The sequence below is a fragment of the Dipodomys ordii genome, unplaced genomic scaffold, assembly GCF_000151885.1.
Source record: "Dipodomys ordii isolate 6190 unplaced genomic scaffold, Dord_2.0 Scaffold220, whole genome shotgun sequence".
Taxonomy (NCBI): Eukaryota; Metazoa; Chordata; class Mammalia; order Rodentia; family Heteromyidae; genus Dipodomys; species Dipodomys ordii.
In genome coordinates this window covers 208,702-232,829 of record NW_012267436.1, presented here as the reverse complement: position 1 = coordinate 232,829, position 24,128 = coordinate 208,702, and the positions used below count along the sequence as shown (strand labels likewise).

Here is a 24,128-nt window from a genome sequence, read left to right as displayed (position 1 = left end):
AAAGAGCCCAGAATTTTCTCTCTCTCTCTCTCTCTCTCTCTCTCTCTCTCTCTCTCTCTCTCTCTCTCTCTCCCCCATACCCACAGGGTCCCAAGGGTCCTGGGACAGGGCTACAGGTGGGGGAGCTGAGGCTCACCATAGCGGGCAGTGTGATGTTCTGGTTCCACTGGGGGTTGGCTGTCTTCTCCAGGATTTTGCTGCAGAGCTAGGAGACATGGAGAATTGGGGGTGGAAGTCCATGAGGACCTGGGGCTCCACTGCTGGCTGCCCTGAGGGCTGGGCAGTTCCAGAGCCTTAGAACCTGATGCAGTGGGCTCAGACACAGAGTCTTAGTTGACCCAGAGGTAGAGGGAAGTGGGGCATCAGAAAGCCCAACCCTTCTACCTTAAACTCATACCTATGGCTGCAAGTGCTCCTCTCCCACCTCCCATTACAGCCACGACCCTGACTGCCTTTCCCAGGGGCCTCATGGCTTAGTCCACTTCCCTCTCCCCACCAGCCCAGATCAACCTGACAGTTTAGAAGACTGGGAGCACCGGCGGGTTAGAGAGGAGGGAAAGGGGCAGGAGGAGACAGCTAAGAGAAAAACCAAATTCAATGAGAATACACACGCTGTAAGCCTCAGCCATCTCACAGCAGCCTTGCACCAAAGACCAGGCTTGCCACAAACAAAAAACTTAGCAAGAGTAGAAACAGATCCAAGCCAGGGGCTCATAAGCCAACTATATCCTTGGAGTCCATGGGGGAACACCAGGCACCCCAGGGCGTCTGTACCCACACGTGGGGACAGCAGATTCCGTTTGGATTACATCGATTCTAGTGGGCTGTGCTGGCATGTTCATGTGCACAGTTCTTCCTATAGGCCCCGTATCCTGCCACACACAGCATGTTGTGCGTGCTGTCTCAGTTAATGAGCACCTGAGTTAGATCAGGGACTTCAGGTCTCCAGGAGTGAGGATGAAGTCACTACATTCCCTGTCTGCATCCCCTGATCTCCCAGCACCAACTCCTGTTCCCCTTCTTCCCTCCTCCCTGGAAAAGAAGCCTAGGCAAAGCCTGGCAGAGAATTAGCAGAGAGAAGGAGTAAGCAAGGAGACACACATCAAACAATGGGCAAAGAATAGAACACACCTAATGGAACACCAGGAATAGTAAAGCTTAGAAAATGATGCCCGGCCTCACTAATAATAAAAGAACCTTGTGTAAAATTAATGAGACACTATCTCTCATACATCAGACTTGGAAACATCTCCATAAACTGATGACCCACTGTTGGTCAAGGCTGTGGGGGAATCTGCCCTCTCATATTTTGTGTGAGGAAATGAAATCATTTTACTCCCCTAGGGGGCAATTGACAGCTATTAAAATTACAAACACATTTCTGTGGCCTATCTATTCTACCTCTAGACATTTATCCTACACAAGTACCTGTACCTTGGAACAATGACATGTGTGTGAAGTTACTTACTGTGGCATGGACAAGTCAGGTGTCTGCCACTAGAAGACAAGTTGTGTAGATTACTGTTCATCCACAAGATGGTATACTATACAGTTCAGAAAAAGAATGTGGGCCACTGTGTACACAGAGTTGAAACAACCCCCAAGTTTTACATGAAGTAGAGTCCAAAGTGCAAAGAAAGTGGATATAATTTTCAGCTCTGAGTGTGTGTGTGTGTGTGTGTGTGTGTGTGTGTGTGTGTGTGTGTGTTGTGAATGCTGGTACTGACGCCTGAAAAGTTAAGGCCTGAGCACTGTTCCTTTGTATTTCTCAAGGCTGGCACGAAACCACTTGAACCACAGCTCCACTTGCAGGTTTTTGCTGGTTAATTGGAAATAAGAATCTCATAGACTTTCCTGCTGAGGATTGGCTTTGACTCATTATTCTCACATCTCAGACTCCTTAGTAGCTAAGGTTACAAGTGTGAGTTGCCAGCACCCTGACCCAACCATTTGTACTAAGAGAATGAAAGATAACAATCTATAATCACAGATCTTACATATACATAATGAAAGCAAAATGTTATGAAAGGAACTAAATGCAATGGGGGGTCTTTGCAAAGGAAGAAGTAAGTAAATAGATTATTAGATGGGGTAAAAAGCAAGAGGGAGAGGATGGATGGATGGATGGATAGATGGATGGATGGATGGATGGGATAATGATGATAAAGAGAGATTGCCGGGCACTGGTAGCTCACACCTGTTATCCTAGCTACTCCGGAGGCTGAAATCTGAGGATCAAAGTTCAAAGTCAGCTGGGAAGGGAAGTCCGTGAGAATTGTATCTCCAATTAACCACCAAAAACTGGGAGTGGCCCTGTGGGTCAAAGTGGTAGAGAGCTCACCTTGAGCAAAAGAGCTCAAGGACAGCACCCAGGTCCTGAACATAAGCCTCACAACTGACAAAAAACAAAAGAGAGAGAGAGAGAGAGAGATGATAGATGATAGATGATGATGAAGACTGATAGATGATAGGTAGATAGATGATAGATAGATAATAGGATAAATGCATTTGGTAGATTGATGATATCTAATCCAAGAAATACATAACAATTTAAAAAAAAGATCTCCTTAGACACAATGAGAGGCCTTACCCACACTGTCCTCCTTACATGCAGAGCCACTTGGATTCCACCCAAGAAATCTGGGGCCTCTTCCACAACAAGCACTTGAACCCAGCCCCTGGGGCTCCCTCTGAAAGAGCCACTGGCAAGTGAGCATGGAGACTGCCCAGCAGCTGGTCCATCTGTCATGGTTCAGGTCAGCACTGCCTCTGGCCTCCCCAGGTGAGCACTCTGCTTCCTCTCCTCCTCCTCTTCACCCCCTACCTTCACTCTTTTCTTTACTCTCCTTTACTTCCCAGTGGAGTATAATGAGAACAGCCTTTCTGTATGGATGTCTGGCCATCCCTATCCAATACCTAAAAACAAGCATAATAATAATCCCAATTCTAGAATAATAATCCAACAATAATCATCATCATCTAATCATCCCAGTTCCAGAAACTTCCCTAGGGGAAAGTGGAGGGTAGACAAATATTCCCGGGTGTTTGGGGTTGTCACAGAGTTATTTATAAAAGGGGAAAATTGAACATTGTGTGTGGTGGTACATGCCTATAATCCCAGTACTCAGAATAAGAAGGAAGCAGAAAGATTATGATTTAAGTCTATCTTGAGATACATAATAAGACCTAAAACGATGAAAAAGAATATTGAAACTATATATATGCATTATATATGTATGTATACATATAAATATACACACATGTATCTGCTTAGAATATTCATCTATTGGAATATTATGCAACTATCAAAGATTTCAGACCTTGACATGGTACCTCATATTCTTAATCCCAGCTACTGCTGTGGCACAGGTAAGAGGATCATGATCTGAAGCTGGCCATAGGCAAAAGTCTCAAGACCCTATCTGAAAAGGGGAGGGGGGCAGGGCTGAGGCATAGTTTAAGTGATAGAACTCTTGCCTAGCAATTTTGAGGCTTAGATTTCAAAGACTTTTTAATAATCCAAGGAAATAGTCAATGTTAAAAGCAGTTTACAGACTTCATAGACACAATTCTCATTACTCATGGTAGTTAGACTCTACAAGGTCATCATGAAAAATGATGTTAAATTACTGCCAGCCTTGGTCACGTTCTGGTCAACTGGACAACACATAACCTTGTTTCATGTGTTTCTGCTGAAGGGCCCCGGGGTTCATATTCTTGATTCACTCACATGGAACTCACTCTGTGCCTTGCACCTGAGTGAAGCCAGCCCTATGCCTATCTTTTCTGTAAGAGAAAATCTCCGGACAGTACCTCAATGCTGGGCTCTGAAGCCATTGTAAACAGTGGAATCATCAAAGAAAAAGACACATTTATAACATTTCTAGCTGAGAAGGGCACCGCCCTGGGTGGGGTGGTTTGCAGGGGGAAAAAAAAGCAGAAGGAAAGCCACATGCTAACAAGCAGGAGTTGTGTCTAGGATAATGTGAACACAGAAATGTTTCATTTTCCTTTGCTTTGATTGTTTTTTCAATTTCATAACAATGTGTTTTATTCTTACACTCAGGAAAAGAAGGATTTGTTTAAAAAACATTTTTATAGGCAGATTGTATCATACAAAGGAGTTTCATTGTAATATATATATATATTTTTTTTTTTTTGGTCGGTCATGGGCCTGAACTCTGGGTCTGGGCACTGTCCCTCAGCAATCAGCTCAAGGCTAGCCCTCTACCACTTGAGCCACAGCACCATTTCCAGCTTTTTGTGCTTATGTGATGTTGAGGAATCGAACCCAGGACCTCATGCATGCAAGGCAAGCACTCTCTTTTCTTTATTGTGAAATGTACAGAGGGGTTGCAATTACATGGGCAAGGTAATGAGTACATTTCTTTTTTTTGTGAAAATACTGTACAGAGGGGTTACAATTACATGGGCAAGTTAGTACATTTCTTATCAAGCATTGTAGCCTCCTCCTTTGTTTACCCTTCCCAATGAGTACATTTCTTATCAAGCATTGTTACCTCCTCCTTTGTTTCCCCTTCCCATCCCTTCCCATCTCTCTCCCCCCATCCCCCCCAATCCTCATGCCAAAGTTGTAAAGTTAGTTTTTCGATATACCGTCTTGTATATCTCATTGTTGCAATGGGTCCACCTGTATTCCTATTCAAACTATTTGTTTTTTCCCTTCCCCTCCACAAATTATACCAACATCAAATACAGTGAAAACAGGGGTTATACTGTGGGGAAGGGACATACAAAGCAACAAAGAAATATCTTATAAATATGTTAGAAACAATAACAAGAGCCAGGCGCTGGTGGCTCACACCTGTAATCCTAGCTACTCAGGAGGCTGAGTAGTTCAAAGCCAGCCCAGGCAGAAAAGTCCATGAGACTCTTATCTCCAATAAACCACTAGAAAACCAGAAGTGGTGCTATGGCTCAAGCAGTAGAACGCTCACCTTGAGCTGAAGAGCGCAGGGACAGCACCCAAGCCCAGAGTTCAAGCCCCATGACCGACAAAACAAATAAAGAAAAAGAAAGAGAGAAACAATAGCAAGAAAGAAAAAAACATTTGAGTCATTATCTTGGGGTTCATTTTGCCTAACATCAACTTATCTGACCATTTCGGCAAGCACTCCTACCACTGAACTACCTTCCCAGCCCCTCATTGTAATATTTTTATAAGTGCACCCAACAAAAAAGTTTTAACGCTTTATATGAAAGAAAAAAATCGTTTTAAGGCCTCCTGTCCTGTCCTATATCCCCTCCCTTCTCCCAGATATGAAGGCATGTGTCTACACACACACACACAGATCCACATTAGTAACTTGGCCAAATCTTGTTTGGTTTACATCTTGGACAACAGTGCCACCAAGTGTCCATAGGAAGAAATGCAAAGATATCCGAGTAGGATAGGTAGACAAATCCTGAGGCTTTTTAAATTAGAATATAATGAGGCACTCATTGCCTGTGCATCAAATCTGTAATCCTATCTACTCAGGTGGCTGGGATCAGAGGATCCAGATTTGAAGTCAGTGCAGGCAGGAAAGACCATGAGATTCTTTTTTTTTTATTTGTGAAGATACTGTACAGAGGGGTTACAATTACATGGGCAGGATAATGCGTACATTTCTTACCAAGCATTGCAGTCTCCTCCTTTTGTTTACCCTTCACATCCCTTCCCAGCCCCCCCCCCCCCCCCCATCCCAATCTTTCTCCCCCCCCCCCCCCGCACCAACGTTGTAAAGCTCGTTTTGGACATGACAACTTGTACTTCTCATTGTTGCAACAGGTCCACCTGTATCTTTAAACAACTGGTTTTTCCCCATCTCCTCCTCAAGTTATACTGACATCGAATATAGTGAAAGCAGGGGTTATACTGTGGGGGAGGGACATACAAAGCAACAAAGAGATAATCTTATAAGTGCATTGCAAACACATGCATGAAAGAAAAAAACATTAAGATACATATCTAAGGGTTCAATTTCCTGACATCACATTATCTGACCTAGATGCCCCTCAGTAGATGAATGGATCAAGAAAATGTGGTATATATACACAATGGAATTCTATGCCTCCATCAGAAAGAATGACATTGCCCCATTTGTTAGGAAATGGAAAAACTTGGAAAAAATTATATTAAGTGAAGTAAGCCAGGCCCAAAGAAACATAGGTCCCATGGTTTCCCTTATTTGCAAGACCATGAGATTCTTATTTCTAAGTAATCACCAAAAAGCTAAAAGTAGAGCTGTAGCTCAAGTGGTAGAGTGCTCACCTTGTCCAAAAATGCCCAGGCTCTGATTTCAAGCCCCAACACAGGCATGAGAGACAGAGAGAGGGGGAGGGGGAGGAGAAGAGTGAGTGGGAGAGAAAGAGAGAGAGATGGTGACACAAAACCCAGAAAGAAGGACACACCAAATGAGACAAGGTCACAGGAGGTGGCTCAGAGCAGAGAAGAGGCCTGAGAAGCAGAGATGACTCCGCAGGCTGAAGCTATCAGGGAGATTTAAGCTGTCCCTTTTCTACCAGCTCCTTCCCAGGCACCCCAGCTCCTGAGCCTCTCCACAGGGGCCAGGGGGCTTCTTGCCTAAGCCTGAGCACCCATTAGCTCTATCTAACTCCTTGCCTATCTAGATACCTACTCCTCGCTAGAGCCTTCTCTAAGTCCAGACAGAAGACTGCAGAATGGAAGCCCAGGGAGGCCAGGGCGGTCACAAAGGCAGCAGGAACATCTAAGCTATGAGACATAGCTCTCAAAGAAGAAATGTTTGAGGCAAGTCACTCTTGGGTTCAGCCACTGCCACAGCACCCTATGATGTTGGGAATGTAAGAACTAAGCCATCCATTTTCCAAGTCCTTGAAACAAAAACTGTCCAGGAAAACTTCCCATTTCCTTTCTCCTCCATCCATTCCAGCCCCTACAGGGCATCAGAAACAAGACTCCAAACCCAAATCAAAACCTGCACAGTGCCAGGCACTGGTGGCTAACATCTGTAATCCTAGTTACTCAGGAAGATGAGATCTGAGGATTGAGGTTTCCTGCCAGCCCAGGCAGGAAAAGCCGGGAGACACTTATCTCCAATTAACCAGCAGAAAACCATAAGTGGCACTGTGGCTTAAGTGGTAGAGCACCAGCTTTGAGCTGAAGAGACAGTGCCCAGGCCCAGAGTTTAAGACCCACAACTGACAAAAAATAAAAAAACCTGCACAGGGTAAGGATCTACAGAGAGCATTTACAGCTCAGTATGAATGAGCTGAAAATCCAGTTACTTTGCTCATCAGTCATTTTCACAGAGACCCTGTGGTAGGCTCTGAAGAGGGTCAGCCAGCCAGGAGGGGCTCCTAATAGCCAGCCTTAAAATCACGTGAATGGGAAACACAATGATCGACTTCAATAGTCTGAAATAAGAAAAATTGTTGAGCCCATGAGAATAAAGAGACTGGGCAAAAATGCTGTTTACATAAAGATGCAGTTAATAAAGAAAAACTAGGAGGGTAGTAAGAAAACTGCCCTCATGGGTTAGGAATGATGAGTGACAATGTTGTCAGACACCTTGTATCCATATACTGTTTTGTAGAATGGGAACTTCTTTGTACAACTACTTAAAGATGATAATAATAAAAAAATGTTTTAAAATTTAAAAAAACAAAAAAGAGAACTGCCCTCTTATTGAGGCAAAGATCCATGGATGCCTAGAGCTGATGCTCTAGAAAGTATTGAAAGCTGACATTATCCAAAAGAAATGTGCTCTTGGTTGCAACAATGAGAAGTACAAGTTGTCATGTCCAAAACGAGCTTTACAACGTCGGTGGGGGGGGGGGGGGGGGGGGGAGGGGGAAGCTGGGACAGGATGTGAAGGGTAAACAAAGGAGGAGGATGCAATGCTTGGTAAGAAATGTACGCATTATCCTGTCCATGTAATTGTAACCCCTCTGTACAGTATGTTCACAAATAAAATAAAATTAAATAAAAAAAAAAAGAAATGTGCTCTTGGGCTGGGAAGGTGGCTCAGTGGTAGAACGCTCACCTTGGAAGCATGAGGCCCTGGGTTCGATTCCTCAGCACCACATAAGCAAAAAGAAAAAAGCCAGAAGTGGTGCTGTGGCTCAAGTGGTAGAGCACTAGCCTTAAGCTGAAGAGCTGAGAGACAACGCCCAGGCCCAGAGTTCAGGACCCACGACCGGACCCAAAAAAAGAAAGAAAGAAAGAAATGTGTTCTTTACCTGATTGTGTAACAGTAGCCCCTCTGTACATCATCTTTATAATAATTTTAAAAAATAAAGAAAAGAAAGTGTTAAGATGTAGATATCACTCCCGAGGATTTCCCAATTACAAAGGGGGAATGTTTGCTTCTGCAAGAGGGGAGACCTGGAAACACTACCTTAACCAAGGGACTAGATGGTGATCACACTGACAGACAGCAGACAGCTTGCTTCTTGTGTTGCAATATGCCATACAGAACATCACCTGTGATGAATTCTTGGCAAAATGTTGCATCGGAATCTAATCGAGTCGAAAGGCCTAACTTCAGTTGACAGGAAATACAGGAGCCATAAGAATCAAGTTAAATAATACCAAAAGGAAACAAGCAGAGAATCCATTCTTGGGTAAACAGCATGGTCTCTCCCAAACAACATCATGTGATAAGAAAAACAGCCTCAGAGAGCTCTATTGGATGGTCATGAGGAGACATGTCCATGGCTATGGGGAAACAGGAAAAGGCTGGGTCTGGGGGTGGGCATATCTGAAATCAAGAGCTTCATGTGGCATGTTTGATGTGAAAAGAAGAAAAGAGGGAGGAATTCACACAGTTGCATGCACTCTGCCTCTGCTGGTGGAGATTTCTGGAGTGGAGAGGTTGGGGTCAGGAAAGATGACTCTGCTAAGCCAGATACCGGTGGCTCCTACCTGTAATCCTAGCTAGTCAGGAGACTAGCACTTCACTCTGTCCTGTGCCATCTGGGGCTTGTTCACAGGACTCCCAGATACCCCCTGCCACGGGTGGCTCCTTACCATTCTCCCCGCGAAGCTGACCTCCACAAAAGGGTCCACCAAGTTCTTCTTGTTACTGTCAAAGCCAAAGATTTGTTTCACGTTGTCCATCACAGCATCATCCACTGGGGAGAAGGACAGACTGGTCACTGCCCACCAACTGCCCCTTCCAGGTCCCAACTTTCATCCATCTGTCTCTAAGCAGTCTGGGACTTCCTGGGTGAGACACTGGGTGTGGCGCCTCATAGTGGGCTCAGCCCAAGCACTCTCAGAACAGTAGCTCCTGAGCACACTGGGCAGCAGAAGTGGCTCAAGCATGTAACCCAGCTACTCAGGAGGCTGAAGTAGGAGAATCTCAGTGCTAAGCTGGCCCCAGGCAAGAGTGTAAGAGTGCTCACCCAAAAAAGTAATTTCAGAAAAGAGCTGGTGCCATGACTCAAGTGTAAGAGCACCTGACTCATAAGCACATGTTCAAGAATCCCAGTAATACCCCCAAAAAACCTCATTATTTCATTTATTGATGTCATTAAATATAAACAAACACCTCTATGGAAACTTGTAAAACTGTTTGATAGCTTGCTGGCATATGATAACAGTTCTCTAAAATAGTGGCTTACAACCGATGCTCCCCAGGCTCACCTGGGGAACATCTAAACATCACCACCCTGTAACCCCATCCCAAGTTAATCTGAAAGGCTGATCAGGTGCGGTCCTGGCATCTGACTTTTTAAAGCCTTCTCTAGGTGGTTCTGTGAGGCTGGGAATGCCTCCCATGGCCCTGGGACATTCAGTACAGCTTTGTGTTTAGTAACTGCCACACTGGCTTTGCTGGGAGGGTAAGGAGAAAATCACAAGTCAGGTGATCTGTCATCCACTGACCAGTTTCTTGGAACATGGGACTTTCTGTGCTAAAACCAGGGTGGTCCTAGGTAAATAGGGTTGGTAGGCCACCTAGCAGAGCTGTGCTTATCATCTGTGCAGACAATTATCTCAAGGAAACCCTCCCAACATCACATCCTGTACTCCCTGCCAGGGCCTGTCCACCTGAGCTTTCCGCAGAGGGAAAGGAAATCAGTGAGCTCCCTCCTGACAGCAGATGGCGCTACCTCCCCCAGTGAGACCCATGGAAAGTCCTCAGAGTGGGCCTGATAAGACCAAAGGGCTAGGATAGTGCTTGTACCTAGATGCTTGACTCTAACTCTACCAGGTGTGTTTCCTTCCAGTAAGTTCTGATTGCTAGGCTGCAGCTGTAGCTCAGCAGTAGAGAGCATCCTTAGCAACTGTGAAGCCCTAGGTTCAATTCCCAGCACTACCAGGAAACAGAAATTCTGGTTGCTTAACTATTAAAATAGAAAAAGAATGAACAAATAAAAACCCTAGGAAATTTAAGGAGGGTTTGAAGCATCATCCAGACAGCGAGTAGAAAAGCTGGCCAGCACTGGCTAAACAAAGGCAGAGAAGAAGCAGAGGGCTCATCCTTTGGTGTGGGGGGCGGGGGGATGCCGGGAAAGGGCACAGGGACCCACAGCTGGAGACCTCTCCTTCCCCCAGGGAGTAGACTATGGCCTGGCTTGAGTCCACCATCACAATGGCCCAGCAGAAGCTTCTGGCAGGCCTGCACGCCAGAGGGGGCGCCATACTCACTCTGTGGTAAGTCCTCAGCCCTGAAGAGCTTCAGGCAGAAGTGGGCTCCTCGAAGGGCCACACCTGTTGGTCTGAGTAGGTTGCCTTCAATGTCCTCCTTGTCTTCAGAGGGGTCTCTTTTGTCCAGCTACGATGCAAAACAATCAGCTTCTTCCTGCTCTTTATTTCTTTTTTAATCTTCAAGTAGTTGTACCAAGGGGTTTCATTCAACATGTCAGCTTATGAGTATAATGTCACCCCTTTCAGCCTTCTCTCCCATCTCTACCAACCCCACCCATCCTCTCAAGTTACCTTATTCCATAGTTACATCTGTATATTTTATTATATTCATTCATCCTTCCCCTCTCCAGCCTTCCTCTTGCCCATCCTCCCTACTCCCAACAGCACATGTTTCTGCTTTCTGGTATTATTAAACTATAGGTTAGTTGTTTAAAGGCATTGCACCACTACAATCCTCCCCTGCAATCATCCTACTGTCAATATGACTGTGTTATACACATATGACCTTGTATATGTTTCCATATACATTTGTAATTTAGATCTATCTTCCACATATTAGGGAAAACATAAGTGCTTTGTCTCTCTGAGGCTGAGCCTTCATGTACTTCTGAGCACAATGTTTTATGTCTCTCTGCTAAGGTCTCGACTTACCACTTTAAATCATGTTCGAATGGGCTATGACCTCTCACCTCATCCACCTCTCATCAGCACAGTGGGGACAATAGTGCTGACAATAGTGCTGATTCTGCTGGCAGAATCACGTGCAACGGTGATGTAGTTGCATGCAGCAGCCTTCCAACCAACCCCAGTCTCTCCCTGAACCCCCCAGTTATGAAATGACACAGTAGCAACAGCAGCCTAAGCTAGCCACTACATACATGTCTAGGAACATCTATTCACTCACACAAGCATTTACCTAATACTAGGTGTTAACCTAATGCAGAGTAAGGTTGACAGAAGTTCTGGCCTTAGAGATGCAGGAGTCACACACAAATGAAGGCACCAACATATGCTGTGCATTCTGATGGGAACATTAATAATAAACATAACCTCCAACATTTATTGATTTTTCTGTGCCTTCTCATTACATCCTTCTATCACCTGCTTTGAGACACTTAAATGGTCTTTGAGATGAATGGATAGATACTCAAAGTACTGGTCCATAGGTGATTCTCTAGGTACAAAGCCCTAGAATGCCTCTACTCTGTAGATGAGCAAGATGAAGCCTAGCACAGGCTTGGAGGGCGCAGAGCAAAGGAGTTTATACCAACTAGAGGGAAGGGGCAGGGCATCAGCCCTGCTCATCGCAGCTTGAGACCCAGGCATCCAGACAGAGGAGGCATCCCCAGTTGGTAGTGAAGAGGAGCAGAGATCCAGGCAGTTGTACTTGGGCAGCTAGGCCGTGAAGGGGCAGGAGAAAAGTGAGATCTGCCTGGCCCCACAGACTTGCCCCGCTTCTCACTCAGCATACTCTTGACACACAGAAACCTGCTTCAGCATCCTTGCTGTAAAACACTCAATCCCAGTGTGTTCACAGGGCCTAAGTACTCCAGTGCCTAGATTCCTTTTCTCAACAATTATTTCAAACCTTCTTACCACTGACACCTTCCACTACAAACACTTCATAGTTACCGCCTCCCATTTATAACCTCGCTACTGAGGTTCTAGATGCTCATGATGCATTTTCAAGCAATGGAAGTCAGGCTGCAATATGATATACAGAGAATGATCACACTCTTGTAAAAGGAAAACTACACTTGTATACCCTGGAAGAAAGATGTGTGATGCTAATATTAGCTCTTTCCTAGTGGTAGAATCATGAGTGGTTCATTCTTAAAGGGTTTTTTTTTCCTACATGTTGTAGCTCTACAGTTTGCACAATTATCACATGTTCTTTTAAATCAGAAAAAAAGTAATTAAAATAGTTGGGATTCTGTGTCATGCCACCACCAGGTGCTCTGTGAGACACTGTGAGGAAGACCTAGGGAAAGGTACTCACGGGAGCTTCGTCTCCAGGCCCCAGCACACACAGACTGGCTTTCAAGTAGCCTCTGGCCCCAGCAGAGTAATCATCAGGGTCCGAGAGCAGCAGCCATTTCCTGATATAGGCATGCCCTAAAGGAGACAGTATATATAGATGACCCCAGAATCGGAAGACCCCCCCAAGTTAGCAGCCAGGGCAGAAGCCCAGGATGAACCGTAGATGGTATGATACAGGACTCCTCCACTGGAGGAAAAGGTAGGACTCAAACTCTTACAATCCATGAGGCTATGAAACCAAGAGCTCACAACACTGACCAGAGACTGGAGTTATCATAGAATGCCACAGTCATTCAATAAAGGCCTGAAGAATGGATTTAGCTACTCAGGATCATGATATAATCCATACCTGGTGATATTGGGAAGTAAGTATATGTCTCAAACTTTTTTTATTAAAATCTAGATACTTTGAGTGTTTATGCAGGTCAAAATCGGAACTAGTAACAGGACATCTAAAGTGGCTATAAAAGCTGAACAAAAGGACATTTTCCACTTTCACACAAAGTGACCAGAGCAGAGCAGAACTAAAATAAGGAAAGAAATCTGGACTCATCACCAAGTACCCCATCCCTCAGGTGAGCCTAGGCTCCAGCAACCTTTCCAGGCTGATTATTCTTGGATTGAGACTGTTTGGACCTTGGACCCTCAACTGTTTAAGGGTTTGATCCTCCTGAAGGCTAGCTTTGCATAGCAGATGAATTCCTTCCTTCTTCCTACAACCTCCCCCCAAGGGGGGAAAGTGAACTCCCTAAATGAGTGTCCCCAAGAAGCAAAATGCAAGGATACAGCCAAAGGGATGAGAACTCACGGGGCTCTCTGTAAATGGTGCCCACGTCCATCTGAAATCAGAGAGGAACCACAAATCAAACTTCTGCCACTGAAGTGCTAGGCCAAGCACCACACATTAGAAGAGTCCATTAAAAGTCCTGCTTCTGAAGCCTTTGGAAACATAATTCTCATCATCTGGTGCCACATGGATATATTTTGGCTCACAGTTTGGTAAATTACACTGATTGAAGAAAAAGGGTAACAAAATACATCAAAATGGTAATTAGGCTCTCTGTGGGTGGTAGATTTGGGTAAGGTGTTTTATTCTTTTTGTATCTTTTTTTTTTTTTTGTCAGTTGAACTCTGGACCTAGGCACCGTCCCTCAGCTCTTCAGCTCAAGGATAGCGCTCTACCCCTTGAGCCACAACATCACTTCTGCTTCTGTGGTGCTGAAGAATCGAACCCAGGGCCTTATGCATGCAAGGCAAGTGCTCTACCACTGAGCCACCTTCCCAGCCTTTTTTTGTATTTTTCAAATTTTTATTAAAAGGCATAGGTTGCTAGGGAGCTGGTGGTTCATGCCTATAAACCTAGCCACTGAGGAGGCTGAGATCCAAAGAATGCCAAGTCAAATCCAGGCCAGGCAGAAAAGTCTTCAATACTCCATCTCCAAAATAACCAGCCAAAAGCAGGGCTGAAGACATGACAGAGAACCAGCTGTAAGCAAACAAACCATGAGAGCACCAGGCCCTGAGTTCAAACCTCAGTAACAACAACAAAAGCATAGGAGCCAGGCTTACACCTGTAATTCAAGCTACACAGGAGGCTGAGATCTGAGGGTTGTGGCTCAAAGGTAGTCCAGGCAGACAAATTCAAATCTCTAATTAACCAGAAAAAAAAGCCAGAAGTGGAAGTGTGACACAAATGGTGGAGCACCAGCCAAATACACAGATCATCAGGACATTAATAGTAGAAGGCAGAGGACATGGAGTGTTCTGTACATTCCACTCCATTTCTACTGTTTTCACTGTGGACCTAAAACTTCTCTAAAAGGGAAAATTTTATAAGTCATATATTACTTTTATAGTTAGGATTTTTTCCCCCAGTCCTGGAACTTGAACTCAGGTCCTGGGCATTGTCCCTGATCCTCTTTGTGCTCAAAGATAGAGCTCTACCACTTAAGCCCCAGTGCCACATCTCGCTTTTTCTGACTAGCTTATTGGAGATAAGAGTCTCATGGACTTTCTTGCCAGGGCTGGCTTCAAGCTACAGTTCTCAGATCTCAGTCTCCTGAGTAAGTAGCTAGGATTATGGGCCTGAGCCACTGGTACCCACTTAGAAATAATAGTTTTTAACTCAATCTTCATGTTTTCAGGACAAGAATGTAAAAATGTTTTTTAAAGAAAAGAATGTAAAGACTAGAAACTTAAATCATAATTAAGACTTCATTTGTTACAGAATAACATGGGCTCAAACCCACTCCTTTACAAAATGCTTCTCCCGAAAATTACACTCAGGTATCTTCCTGTGACCACTTCCCTGAGAAGCAGGGAGGGGGGAGTCAAGGGGGAAGGAGGAAGTCATTCATTTGGATAGCAGAGGCAGATTAAAAGGAGGCTACTTTCTTTCTCTCCTTTTGATGGGCCCTTGAAGATTCTCAAGGAGACCATCAGTAAGAACCACATGGGTGACCTCACATGGACATTCCGGGCTCATTCACTTTAGGGAAGCACTAGGAGCCTTTATTTTATGTAATCTTCTGAATCGGTCCTGGGGGCTGAATTGGGAAGTCAGAACTTAGTGCTCAGAAGTGGACTGTCCACTTGTGGGCTTCCTGGAACAATAAGCAGGGCCAGGCAGGCTCTCCTCTGGGGTTCACAACCAAATCCCACGGCCCTCACCCCACCCCACAGTGAAAGTGAGATCAGGACAGAAGACAGCTGGGTGGTACTGTACACGATGGACAGGTGAAATGCTTCCTTCTTTCCTAAGTGTAGGGGAAAATAGGAATGAAAAAGAAAGGATTTCTGTGCAGATGACTTGTGACCTGCACATAAAGTATTGAAGGAGAGGAGAGGAGAGAGGAGAGGACAGGGGAGGGGAGGAGAGGAGAGCAGAGGACAGGAGAGGAGGGGAGGGAAGGGGAGGGGAAGGGAGGGGAGAAGAGGGGAGGAGAAGGGAGGGGAGGGGAGGAGAGCAGAGCAGAGGAGAGGAGAGGAGGGGAGGGGAGGGGAGGAGAAGACAGGAGAGGAGAGGAGAAGGGAGGGGAGGAGAGGAGAGGAGAAGGTAAACAAAAGAGAAGGAGGGAGGGAGGGAAAAAAGAAAGGGGGCTTAATTCACCCTATTGGAAATGATGGAAGATGTCCTTCCCCTCTTTCTATCACATAGTACCTTAGAAAATCTGTGAGAACTTTCTCTGATTCTTTGAAATACATCTTTTTAGAAACTAAGTCACTTGTTGCATTAAGCTATGTATGGGATGGATGATCGTTCTCAAATGCCACCTCCAAAATATAAATGATGCATGAAAGGAGTCACCCTCTCCCCTACTCATGCTTGTGGCCAGGGATAAGCTGGTCACCCTACTGCCATAGGCACCCAGCTTCACTATGTGAACTGACCTCCTGTCCTAGAGGTTAGAATTTGAGCCCAGTTGTCTTCATCTGGATAAAGGACCTTAACTAACATTGATGGTCACCCCAATTACTAGGAAAGTCTAAGTTGAACTCTGTGTGACCAATGGTGCCATCCAGTCCTCTCCCTGGAATACCAATTATTGTTTATCTCAAAGCCCAGGCACCTTCTAGAAAGCATGCAGTGTCCACCCACTGGCTGCATGAAAGGCTGAGATTCCCTTTTGTGTATAATCTCTTAGCAGGCTATCTATGATATACAACCCACTCTAGTTAATGCTTGGTCAATGATAGAAGTGCTTTCTTTTTTCTTCTATCTTTGTAGAGGGGACTCTCTCTCTCTCTCTCTCTCTCTCTCTCTCTCTCTCTCTCTCTCTCTCTCTCTCTCTCTCACTGGTCATGGGGCCTGAACTCTGGGCCTGGGTGCTGTCCCTCAGCTCTTCAGCTCAAGACTAGCACTCTACCACTTGAGCCACAGTGCCACTGCTGGCTTTTTCTGTTTATATGGTGCTAAGAAATCGAACCTAGGGCCTTATGCATGCAAGGCAAGCACTCTATCACTGAGCCACCTTGCAAGCCCCTGTAGAGGAGTTTTCTGAGTTGGCAGATTTTATGTAATTTGTTCAAGGAGGAGTTGCAATTGTATTTTCATATCAGGCATGCCTGTAATGCCAGCTAAATAAGAAGAGCCTGGGTGCCAATAGATCATACACAGATACTCAGGAGGCTGAGATCTGAGTATTGTGGTTTGAAGCCATCCCAGCAAAAAAAGTCCATGGCCTCTTACCTCCAATTAACCACCAAAAAATTGGAGATGGAAGTATAGCTCAAGCATTAGTCTTGAGCAAGAAAGCTAAGAGACAGAATCCCGGCCCTGAGTTCAAGCCCCAGTACCAGTACAAGGAGGTGGGGGGAGGGAGGGAAAAGGGTAAGGAAGGAAGGAGAGAGGAAGGCAATCTGAAGTCAGCCCAGGCAAAACTCATGAGGCCCCCTCTGAAAACTACCTAAAGCAAAAAGGGCCATGGATGTAGCTCAAGTAGTAGAGTAATTGCCTGCAAGTACAAGGCCCTGAGTTCAAATTCAAGTACCACTACATAGACCACAGAATCTCAGGAGTGCCTGTCCTTAGTATTGTCCACAGAGCTTCTAGGAACATAGAGAAGTGAGGAGTGTCTTTTCAGGAAGAAGGACAGTTACCCGGAACTCCCCGATGAGAGCATCTGTCCTGAGGGAACGGGAGTCCACCACCTGGAGGGAGAGATCATGGACCAATGAAAGTGTAGCCCAAGCAAGTTCAACCCCACAGCTCTTCCCTCCCAAATACAAACAGCCAACAGTTGACACCCACTCCAGTCCAGAGTCTGTTCTATGCAATGTTTTGTCCTCACAAGCTCCCCATGGATAAGTACTGTGATTACCCCCACTTCCCAGATAAAGGAAGAGAGGCACAGAGGGATTATAGGATATGCCCAGTGTGATCACTTGTCTTAATAGTCAACCTGATGGGATTGAGAAGCACCTAGGAGATTAGTAAAATACACTTCTAGGTATCTGTGTTTCCAGAGATGATTAGATGATGACGTTTCTGACATAGTGCTTTAATCTGTTGACAGAGTCATAATTTGATAGCATTATTGGCAGAGGTGAGGTCTGGTTAAAGAAACTAGGCTACTTGGTGAGGGATGATTCTTGGGGCTGTATCTTGCTCTGGTTTCTTCCTATACATTCTTCCTCTGCTGCCATGAAGTCAGCTGCTCTGCCCCCCAATAATGGACTAAACTGGAAGCCAAAATAAATCTCTCCTCCTTTAAAGTGCTCTGTCACCACTATGCAAAAGTAACTAACACAAATAGCACCTCATATCCACGTAGACAAGACTAGAATCCATACAGTCCAGTGTCACAACCCACAAGTTTAACCACTAGGTCACACTACCTTCCTGACAGGGATGGATGAGAACTAAGGTCCAGAGAAAGAAGATGTTGGCTGAAAGCAGACACATGAACAGATGGATTAAGATGAAACTTAAAACATCCACTACAATAAGAGGTTTCAGGCCTCAGGCCTGAGGTACCCGCTGAGCTGTGGTGGACATTTCTGGAGCCAGCAGAGCTTGAGCTGAATTGTTCATTTATCCAAATACCAGGATTTAACACATCTCTCTAACCTACCTGCACACACTCATGCGCACTGACAATCAATGCACACTTCCATGTACCAATACAGAGACAACGGCACATATATATGCATACACACAGCCCACGGAGAGTGCCATGTCTGCTGAGACATACCGTGATGAAGATGGGCTCATCAAACAGCTCCACGGGTGAGTCAAACATGTTGAAGAAAAGAGTCTGTTGGTGAAGAGCAAAAGGGAGACAAATGAGGATCCTTGATGCCTTAGGCCGGTCAGAGTTGTCACCACCACCCACAAGCCTTCAAGAGTGGGAGCAAGTCCACACAGACAACAACGACTGAGCCCCCAGGATTTCACAAATTCTAGCGTGTTCGACCCCTGCCCTCAAAGAGGATGTCATTTCAAGATAGCTCTATAGGGTGCCAGGGACGGGGAACAGCGGGACCCCTGAGCAGAAATAAGAGTTGGAGTTCTTCTCCAGCTCCTCAGACATACTGTTCAAACCTTGGCACACCTTCTGACCAGAATTGGTCACCACATGGAAACACTGTTGAGTGTTCGAGGCCCTACCAAAGTTCTGGCCTTAATGCCCAGTGTCTCCCACCTCGTTGAAGAGAGGGCTGTTGCCCTTGTGAATCCGAGTCCTTTTGGTCTGTCCAGCAGCCGTGACCTTGACTACAGGTTTGATGTTCACCCCTGGCAGCTGGCGCCCCTCGATCACCTGGACTCTGATCTGAAAGCCAGGAGGGGGCATGAACACGAGGAAAGGGAAGGGGAAAGGGAAAAGCAGGCAGAAATGGGGGATACCCACCACCTGTCTGAGGAGTTCATAATCTCCCAGACTATCTCACTGCTGGCTTCTTGAAACGCTTTTAAAATGGCAACAGGAGGAGCGTTTTAAGTTCAATCATGGGGCTTGGGATGTATCCAGATAGAATAGGGAAGAAGGGCAGAGTGCTCGCCCAATGTGCCCAAGGTTCTGAGTTCAATCCTCTGCATGGGGGGAGGGGGGAGGGGAGAACGGGGAAATATTTTTTTTCATAATTTCCCACCAATGTCCCTGTGTCTATAAAATTCCTTAGCTCCACAGCAGAGCTGTCAGCCAGCCTGCAAAATCACAAGGGTGAAGCCGGGCTCCTGTGGCTCACGCCTATAATCCTAGCTACTCAGGAGACTGAAATCTGAGAATCATGGTCCAAAGCCAGCCCGGGCAGGAAAGTCCATGAGACTTTTCTCTCCAATAAACCACCAGAAAACCAGAAGTGGTGCTGTGGCTCAAGTGGTAGAGCGCTCACCTTGAGCTGAAGAGCTCAAGGACAGCGCCCAGGCCCAGAGTTCAAGCCCCACAACTGATAAAAAAGAAAAAAAACCACAAGGGTAGACAGGGGTAGACAGAGGTAGGCAGACTCAGCCCTTGGGTCCTTTCATTCAGCACAAGCTCCACTGACATTTTGAAGTGGCTTGAAAATTCTTTACTGACAATTATCTCCAACGAAGTGAAATTTACTCATCCAAGTGACCCAAGAAATAGACTTTATTTCTGATTTGTGGTGCTGGTAATCCAACCCAGGGCTCCTGCACATTGAGCATGCTAAGAAAGTACTCTACCATTGAGCAACATCCTCAACCTTCACTAGTTTTGTGTACTAGTAGTGGTTGTTGTTGTTATTTTTAGTTGAATTGTTTGTTGAAGTGTTAGAGATTGAATTCAGGGCCTCAAGCCCTCTATCACTTGAGTGATGCATGCTTCTCTTCCTTTTGCTTTGAGTTGTTTTCCAGACATGGCCTCATACTTTTGCCCAAGATCAGCTTGAGACCATGACCCTCTTGTCTCCATTCTCAAGTGGCTGGGATTACAGGTGTGAGTCACCACACTCAACTCTACCCTTTATTCTTTATCTGAGTAGATATAATGCTTTTTTATATCCTGAGAAATAAATTAAGAATTTTTCAATTGAACTTTGAATAAACCTCTGTGCTTCCAAATACTAGCTCAAATATTTTAAAATACAAAATTTTAAATTATTAAAGTAACACTGGGTGCTGATGGCTCATGCCTATAATCCTAGCTACTCAGGAAACAGATCTGAGCATCATGGTTCAAAGCCAGCTTGGGCAAGAAAGTCTGTGAGACTCTTACCTACAATTAATCACAGAAAAAGCTAGAAATGGAGCTGTGGCTCCAGAGCACTAGCCTTGAGCAAAAGAGTTTAAGGACAGCACCTTGGCCCAGAGTTCAAGCCCCAGGGCCAGTTAAAAAAAAAGTTAATTTTTCACAATAAAAAAAAAGTTAAAGTAATTTTCATAGAAAAAAATAAGATAGTTACTTCTTTCATTTTTTAATCACTGTTATTTATTGACCAACTGCCTTTTGAAAAACAGCATTTTATAGAAGGACATATTCTTAATAATTTTTTTTGCTTTTTTGCTTTGCTGTATTTTCCAAATGGTCTGTGAAAAAAATTATTAATTTTTAAGACAATAAGAACATATCTTGGAAATAATATTTATAGTGGTCATATCCAGAATTTTGACTTGTAGTACCATGATTTAGAGCCAAATAAAATGTGTGATTTGTTGCACCTAATCAAGATTTAAGTTCCTGTTTTTAATTTTCAAAGTAATTCTGAAGACTTAAATAGCACTTAATGTAATAAAATGGAAGACTGTGTAGAAAAATAATAATAAGCAAAGGACCAAAATTAAAAGGCAGTATAATAGGATGGCAATTAGATGTGTCAAAGGGTTAATATTAATAATCTTTATTCTATGAAGAACTTTAACAAATTCAGATTCTATAGGACCTTCAGAAAAATCCCTAGTTTTAAGTAGAGGAGAGAAAAAGAGAGAAGCGAGATGCTGGACAGAGCTCCTCAAGATTCAGACTTCATATGAGAAGCAGATCCTAATTCAGCAGGCACTTCCCTCTCTGGGCAATACCATTGTTAGGCTGCTGGGAATAGCAAGGTGCTAGCCAGTAAGATGATCCCTGGTTAGCAAAAAGAAAATAAAAAGGAAAACAGAAAGCAGCAAAGAAATACAAGATGCAATGGATCTCTACAAGGACTCTTTTTAAATTTTTACTGATATATTTACTCTCTGTGTGTGCATGAACATACATGCACATTTGCACATGTGTGTACCAGTCCTGGGGCTTGAATTCAGGGCATGGACACTGTCACTATGCTTTTTGGCTCAAGGCTAGTGCTCTACCACATGAGTCACTTCCAACTTTTTGGAGTATAATGGATTTCCCTTCCCTGGACTAGCTTTGAGCCAGGATCCTCAGATCTCAGCTTCCCAAGTAGCTAGGATTACCAGAATGAACCACCAGTGCCCAGCTATTTATTTAGTTTTAAGAACAAAAGCTTGGAACTGGGCAAAGGCTTGCTCTGAGGCCTCAAGACACTAACTCCCTGTTTAGCTGCAAACACCAGGGGAAAGCACAGTTTCCTACTAGAAGACATCGAGGATTCCAGCACATCTTCCCTGAGGCTGGACAGGCCAGCGGGGTACTGGGCACCAGCAGCTACTGATGGGCTAAAGTTGGAGACTGGGGTCAGAGGCAATCCAGACATCACCTGGAAGTCCTGCGGCTTGTCTGACAGCAGCTTTCTGGATGTGGGCACACTTTTCTTTCTTTTGCTTCCAGGATGGTAGGGGGGAGGATGGGATGGCGGCTTCCTGGGGGTGATAGGAGCCCCAGGGCCTGGAGCTCCACTCTGATCCAGGAACGGCTCTGCCTCATCTCCTGTGAGCCCCTGGTCTTCAGTGTCTTCCTCTCCTCCTGTGTCTGGGAGAGAGGACCGGGCCCTCATGAGCACCGCTTCCCTGTGCCACTGCCCTCAGACCCAGCCCCACCAAAGGATGGCTGCCCTCCCATCCTTCCAACTTCCTGCCCCTCCCATCCCCACAGTGAGCCAGGATGGATGAGGCAGAGAGAAGGGCAGCTCTGGCCGCTGGCACTTGAAGGCAGTCAGTCCAGTTAGTCAGCAAGAAGACAGAATGGCCCAGGCCCCCCCACCGCCAGCCCTGCAGGATGCATCCTTCCAGCCACCACGTGTCATGGCAGCAGGTGAGATGGTTACAGGTAAGGTCTGAGATCATGTTGGTCCTGGACGTGTCTCACCCGTGGGAGCCGACCACTTCTTTCCAGAGTATCTCGTGTCCACGGTGCTGTCACTGAGCAAGGACCAAGTCTCGGCCCGGCTCTGTCCCCCACCTAGCATGTGATCAGGGCACAGCCCCAGGAGGAGGGACAGGAGGGAGCTGGAGTGAAGGATGTCTACCTATTGCAGCCCCACGCTCAACTCCTGCTTTCCCTGCCCATTAGGCCTGGTATGAAGCTCAGCACTAGCTGCCCTGTCTAGTGGTGAAAGGGAGAGCTGGTGCATCTCACCAACATCCAGGCAGGCCTGGGCACCCCTCTGATCGGCCCACACCTGATTCTATCAGACTCACCTTACTGTGGACCCAAAGTATTTGTGGCTGGCCATCTATCTTCCCCTCTTCCTCCTCTGAGCTTAGCCAGCCCTAGTCCAGACAGGCCGAGGGTACATTCAAGGCAGGAGCTGCTCAGGGTTTCCTGCCATATGATGACTTCTAGTCTTTCTTCAGCATGGGAGAAACTCTAGAACTTTCTCTATAGGCAAATGCTCATTGCTTCATCTGTGTGGCATCCTCCTTCACCCAGCTGGCTGGACCACACAGGGGCCATGCCAGCTTCCACCCCCAGGTCACTTCTGGCAAGCTAACCACCCTGACCTGTCCTTACTCAACAAATCAATGCATGTAAGTGAAGGGTGAGGCAGACACTGGATTTAGCTAATTCAGTACAAATCACTTCACAAATGATCATCTGCAAGCTCAGAGAAGGAGAATGGCCAGCCCAAAGGCACACAGCTACCCAATGACAATGACAAAACTGGAATGCATGTTTCCTAATTTTAGCCCAGGTTTCTTTCAAGGAAAAATGAGCTCTCTTGTCACAAAGGAAGGCTACAGTGAAGCTGGATAGCAGGACAGGAAAATGGGTGGGGGCTCAGGTATCACCTAAACCATCACCCAGGATGTCCATCACACAGGATGGGCATCACCCCTACTTTGTCATACCTTTCTGAGAACTCTGTAGCCAAGGGCCCAGACCCTCCCTGAGCCAAAAGGACTAAAGGAGCATCCTTGTCCCACTTCCCAAAGAAAGTATGCCCACATGGCAGAAGGCAACTCTCAGAACTCTCCCTCTGCCCAAATCTTCTCCTCTCCCTGCCTGGAAAGCCTCCAACTGTGAGGCTGAGAGGCCTCGCTGCTGCCCCTGCCCTGCCATGCAGGAAGTGGGCTCCTCACCAGCCACCAGGTCCATGTCAGGCAATGTCGGGGAGGGCTCCAGAGGAACAGAGGCTGGAAACAGGGGCACAGCTCCAGGGAGTGGTGTGTAGGACACCTGCAAGACCAGCGAAGCCTGCAAGAGTAGAGGGTGGGCAGTGAGTTAGTATCCTGGCTGGACCACAGCCTCCAGCATCCCTCCATTTCTTGCCTATTTCCCGTGGAAAATATAGCTCTGACAAGAGAACTCTAATAACAACAGATGCTGGAGGGGATGTGGACAGAAGGGAATCTTACTGCATTGTTGGTGGGAGTGTAAACATGTTCAACCACTTTGGAAAGCAGTATGGAGGTTCCTCAAAAGACTCCACATAGACCTCCCCTATGACCCAGCAATCCCACTTTGGGGCATTTACCCAAATGTTCACAAATAAGACCACACTAAAGCTACCAGCACAACAATGTTTATTGAAGCATTATTTACTATAGCTAAGATATGGAACCAACCCAGATGCCCCTCAGAAGATGAATAGATCAAGAAAATGTGGTATATATGCACAATGGAATTCTATGCCTCCATCAGAAAGAATG

The 24,128-nt window shown here is 45.6% G+C and overlaps 1 protein-coding gene across 1 annotated transcript in view; it reads right to left on the bottom strand.

The window, feature by feature from the left end:
* The window catches only part of Dysf (dysferlin), a 209,293-nt gene that overhangs the window by 145,473 nt on the left and 39,692 nt on the right, over positions 1-24,128 (bottom strand). Inside the window, exons 5-15 of the mRNA XM_013035761.1 lie at positions 23,559-23,673; positions 22,345-22,437; positions 21,797-22,008; positions 18,820-18,948; positions 18,370-18,432; positions 17,276-17,326; positions 13,485-13,515; positions 12,636-12,751; positions 10,637-10,763; positions 9,014-9,117; positions 107-205 (exon numbers count right to left, since the gene is read on the bottom strand). Of these exons, the coding sequence (XP_012891215.1) occupies positions 107-205; positions 9,014-9,117; positions 10,637-10,763; positions 12,636-12,751; positions 13,485-13,515; positions 17,276-17,326; positions 18,370-18,432; positions 18,820-18,948; positions 21,797-22,008; positions 22,345-22,437; positions 23,559-23,673 (1,140 nt within the window). The remainder of the gene's footprint in view (positions 1-106; positions 206-9,013; positions 9,118-10,636; positions 10,764-12,635; positions 12,752-13,484; positions 13,516-17,275; positions 17,327-18,369; positions 18,433-18,819; positions 18,949-21,796; positions 22,009-22,344; positions 22,438-23,558; positions 23,674-24,128) is intronic.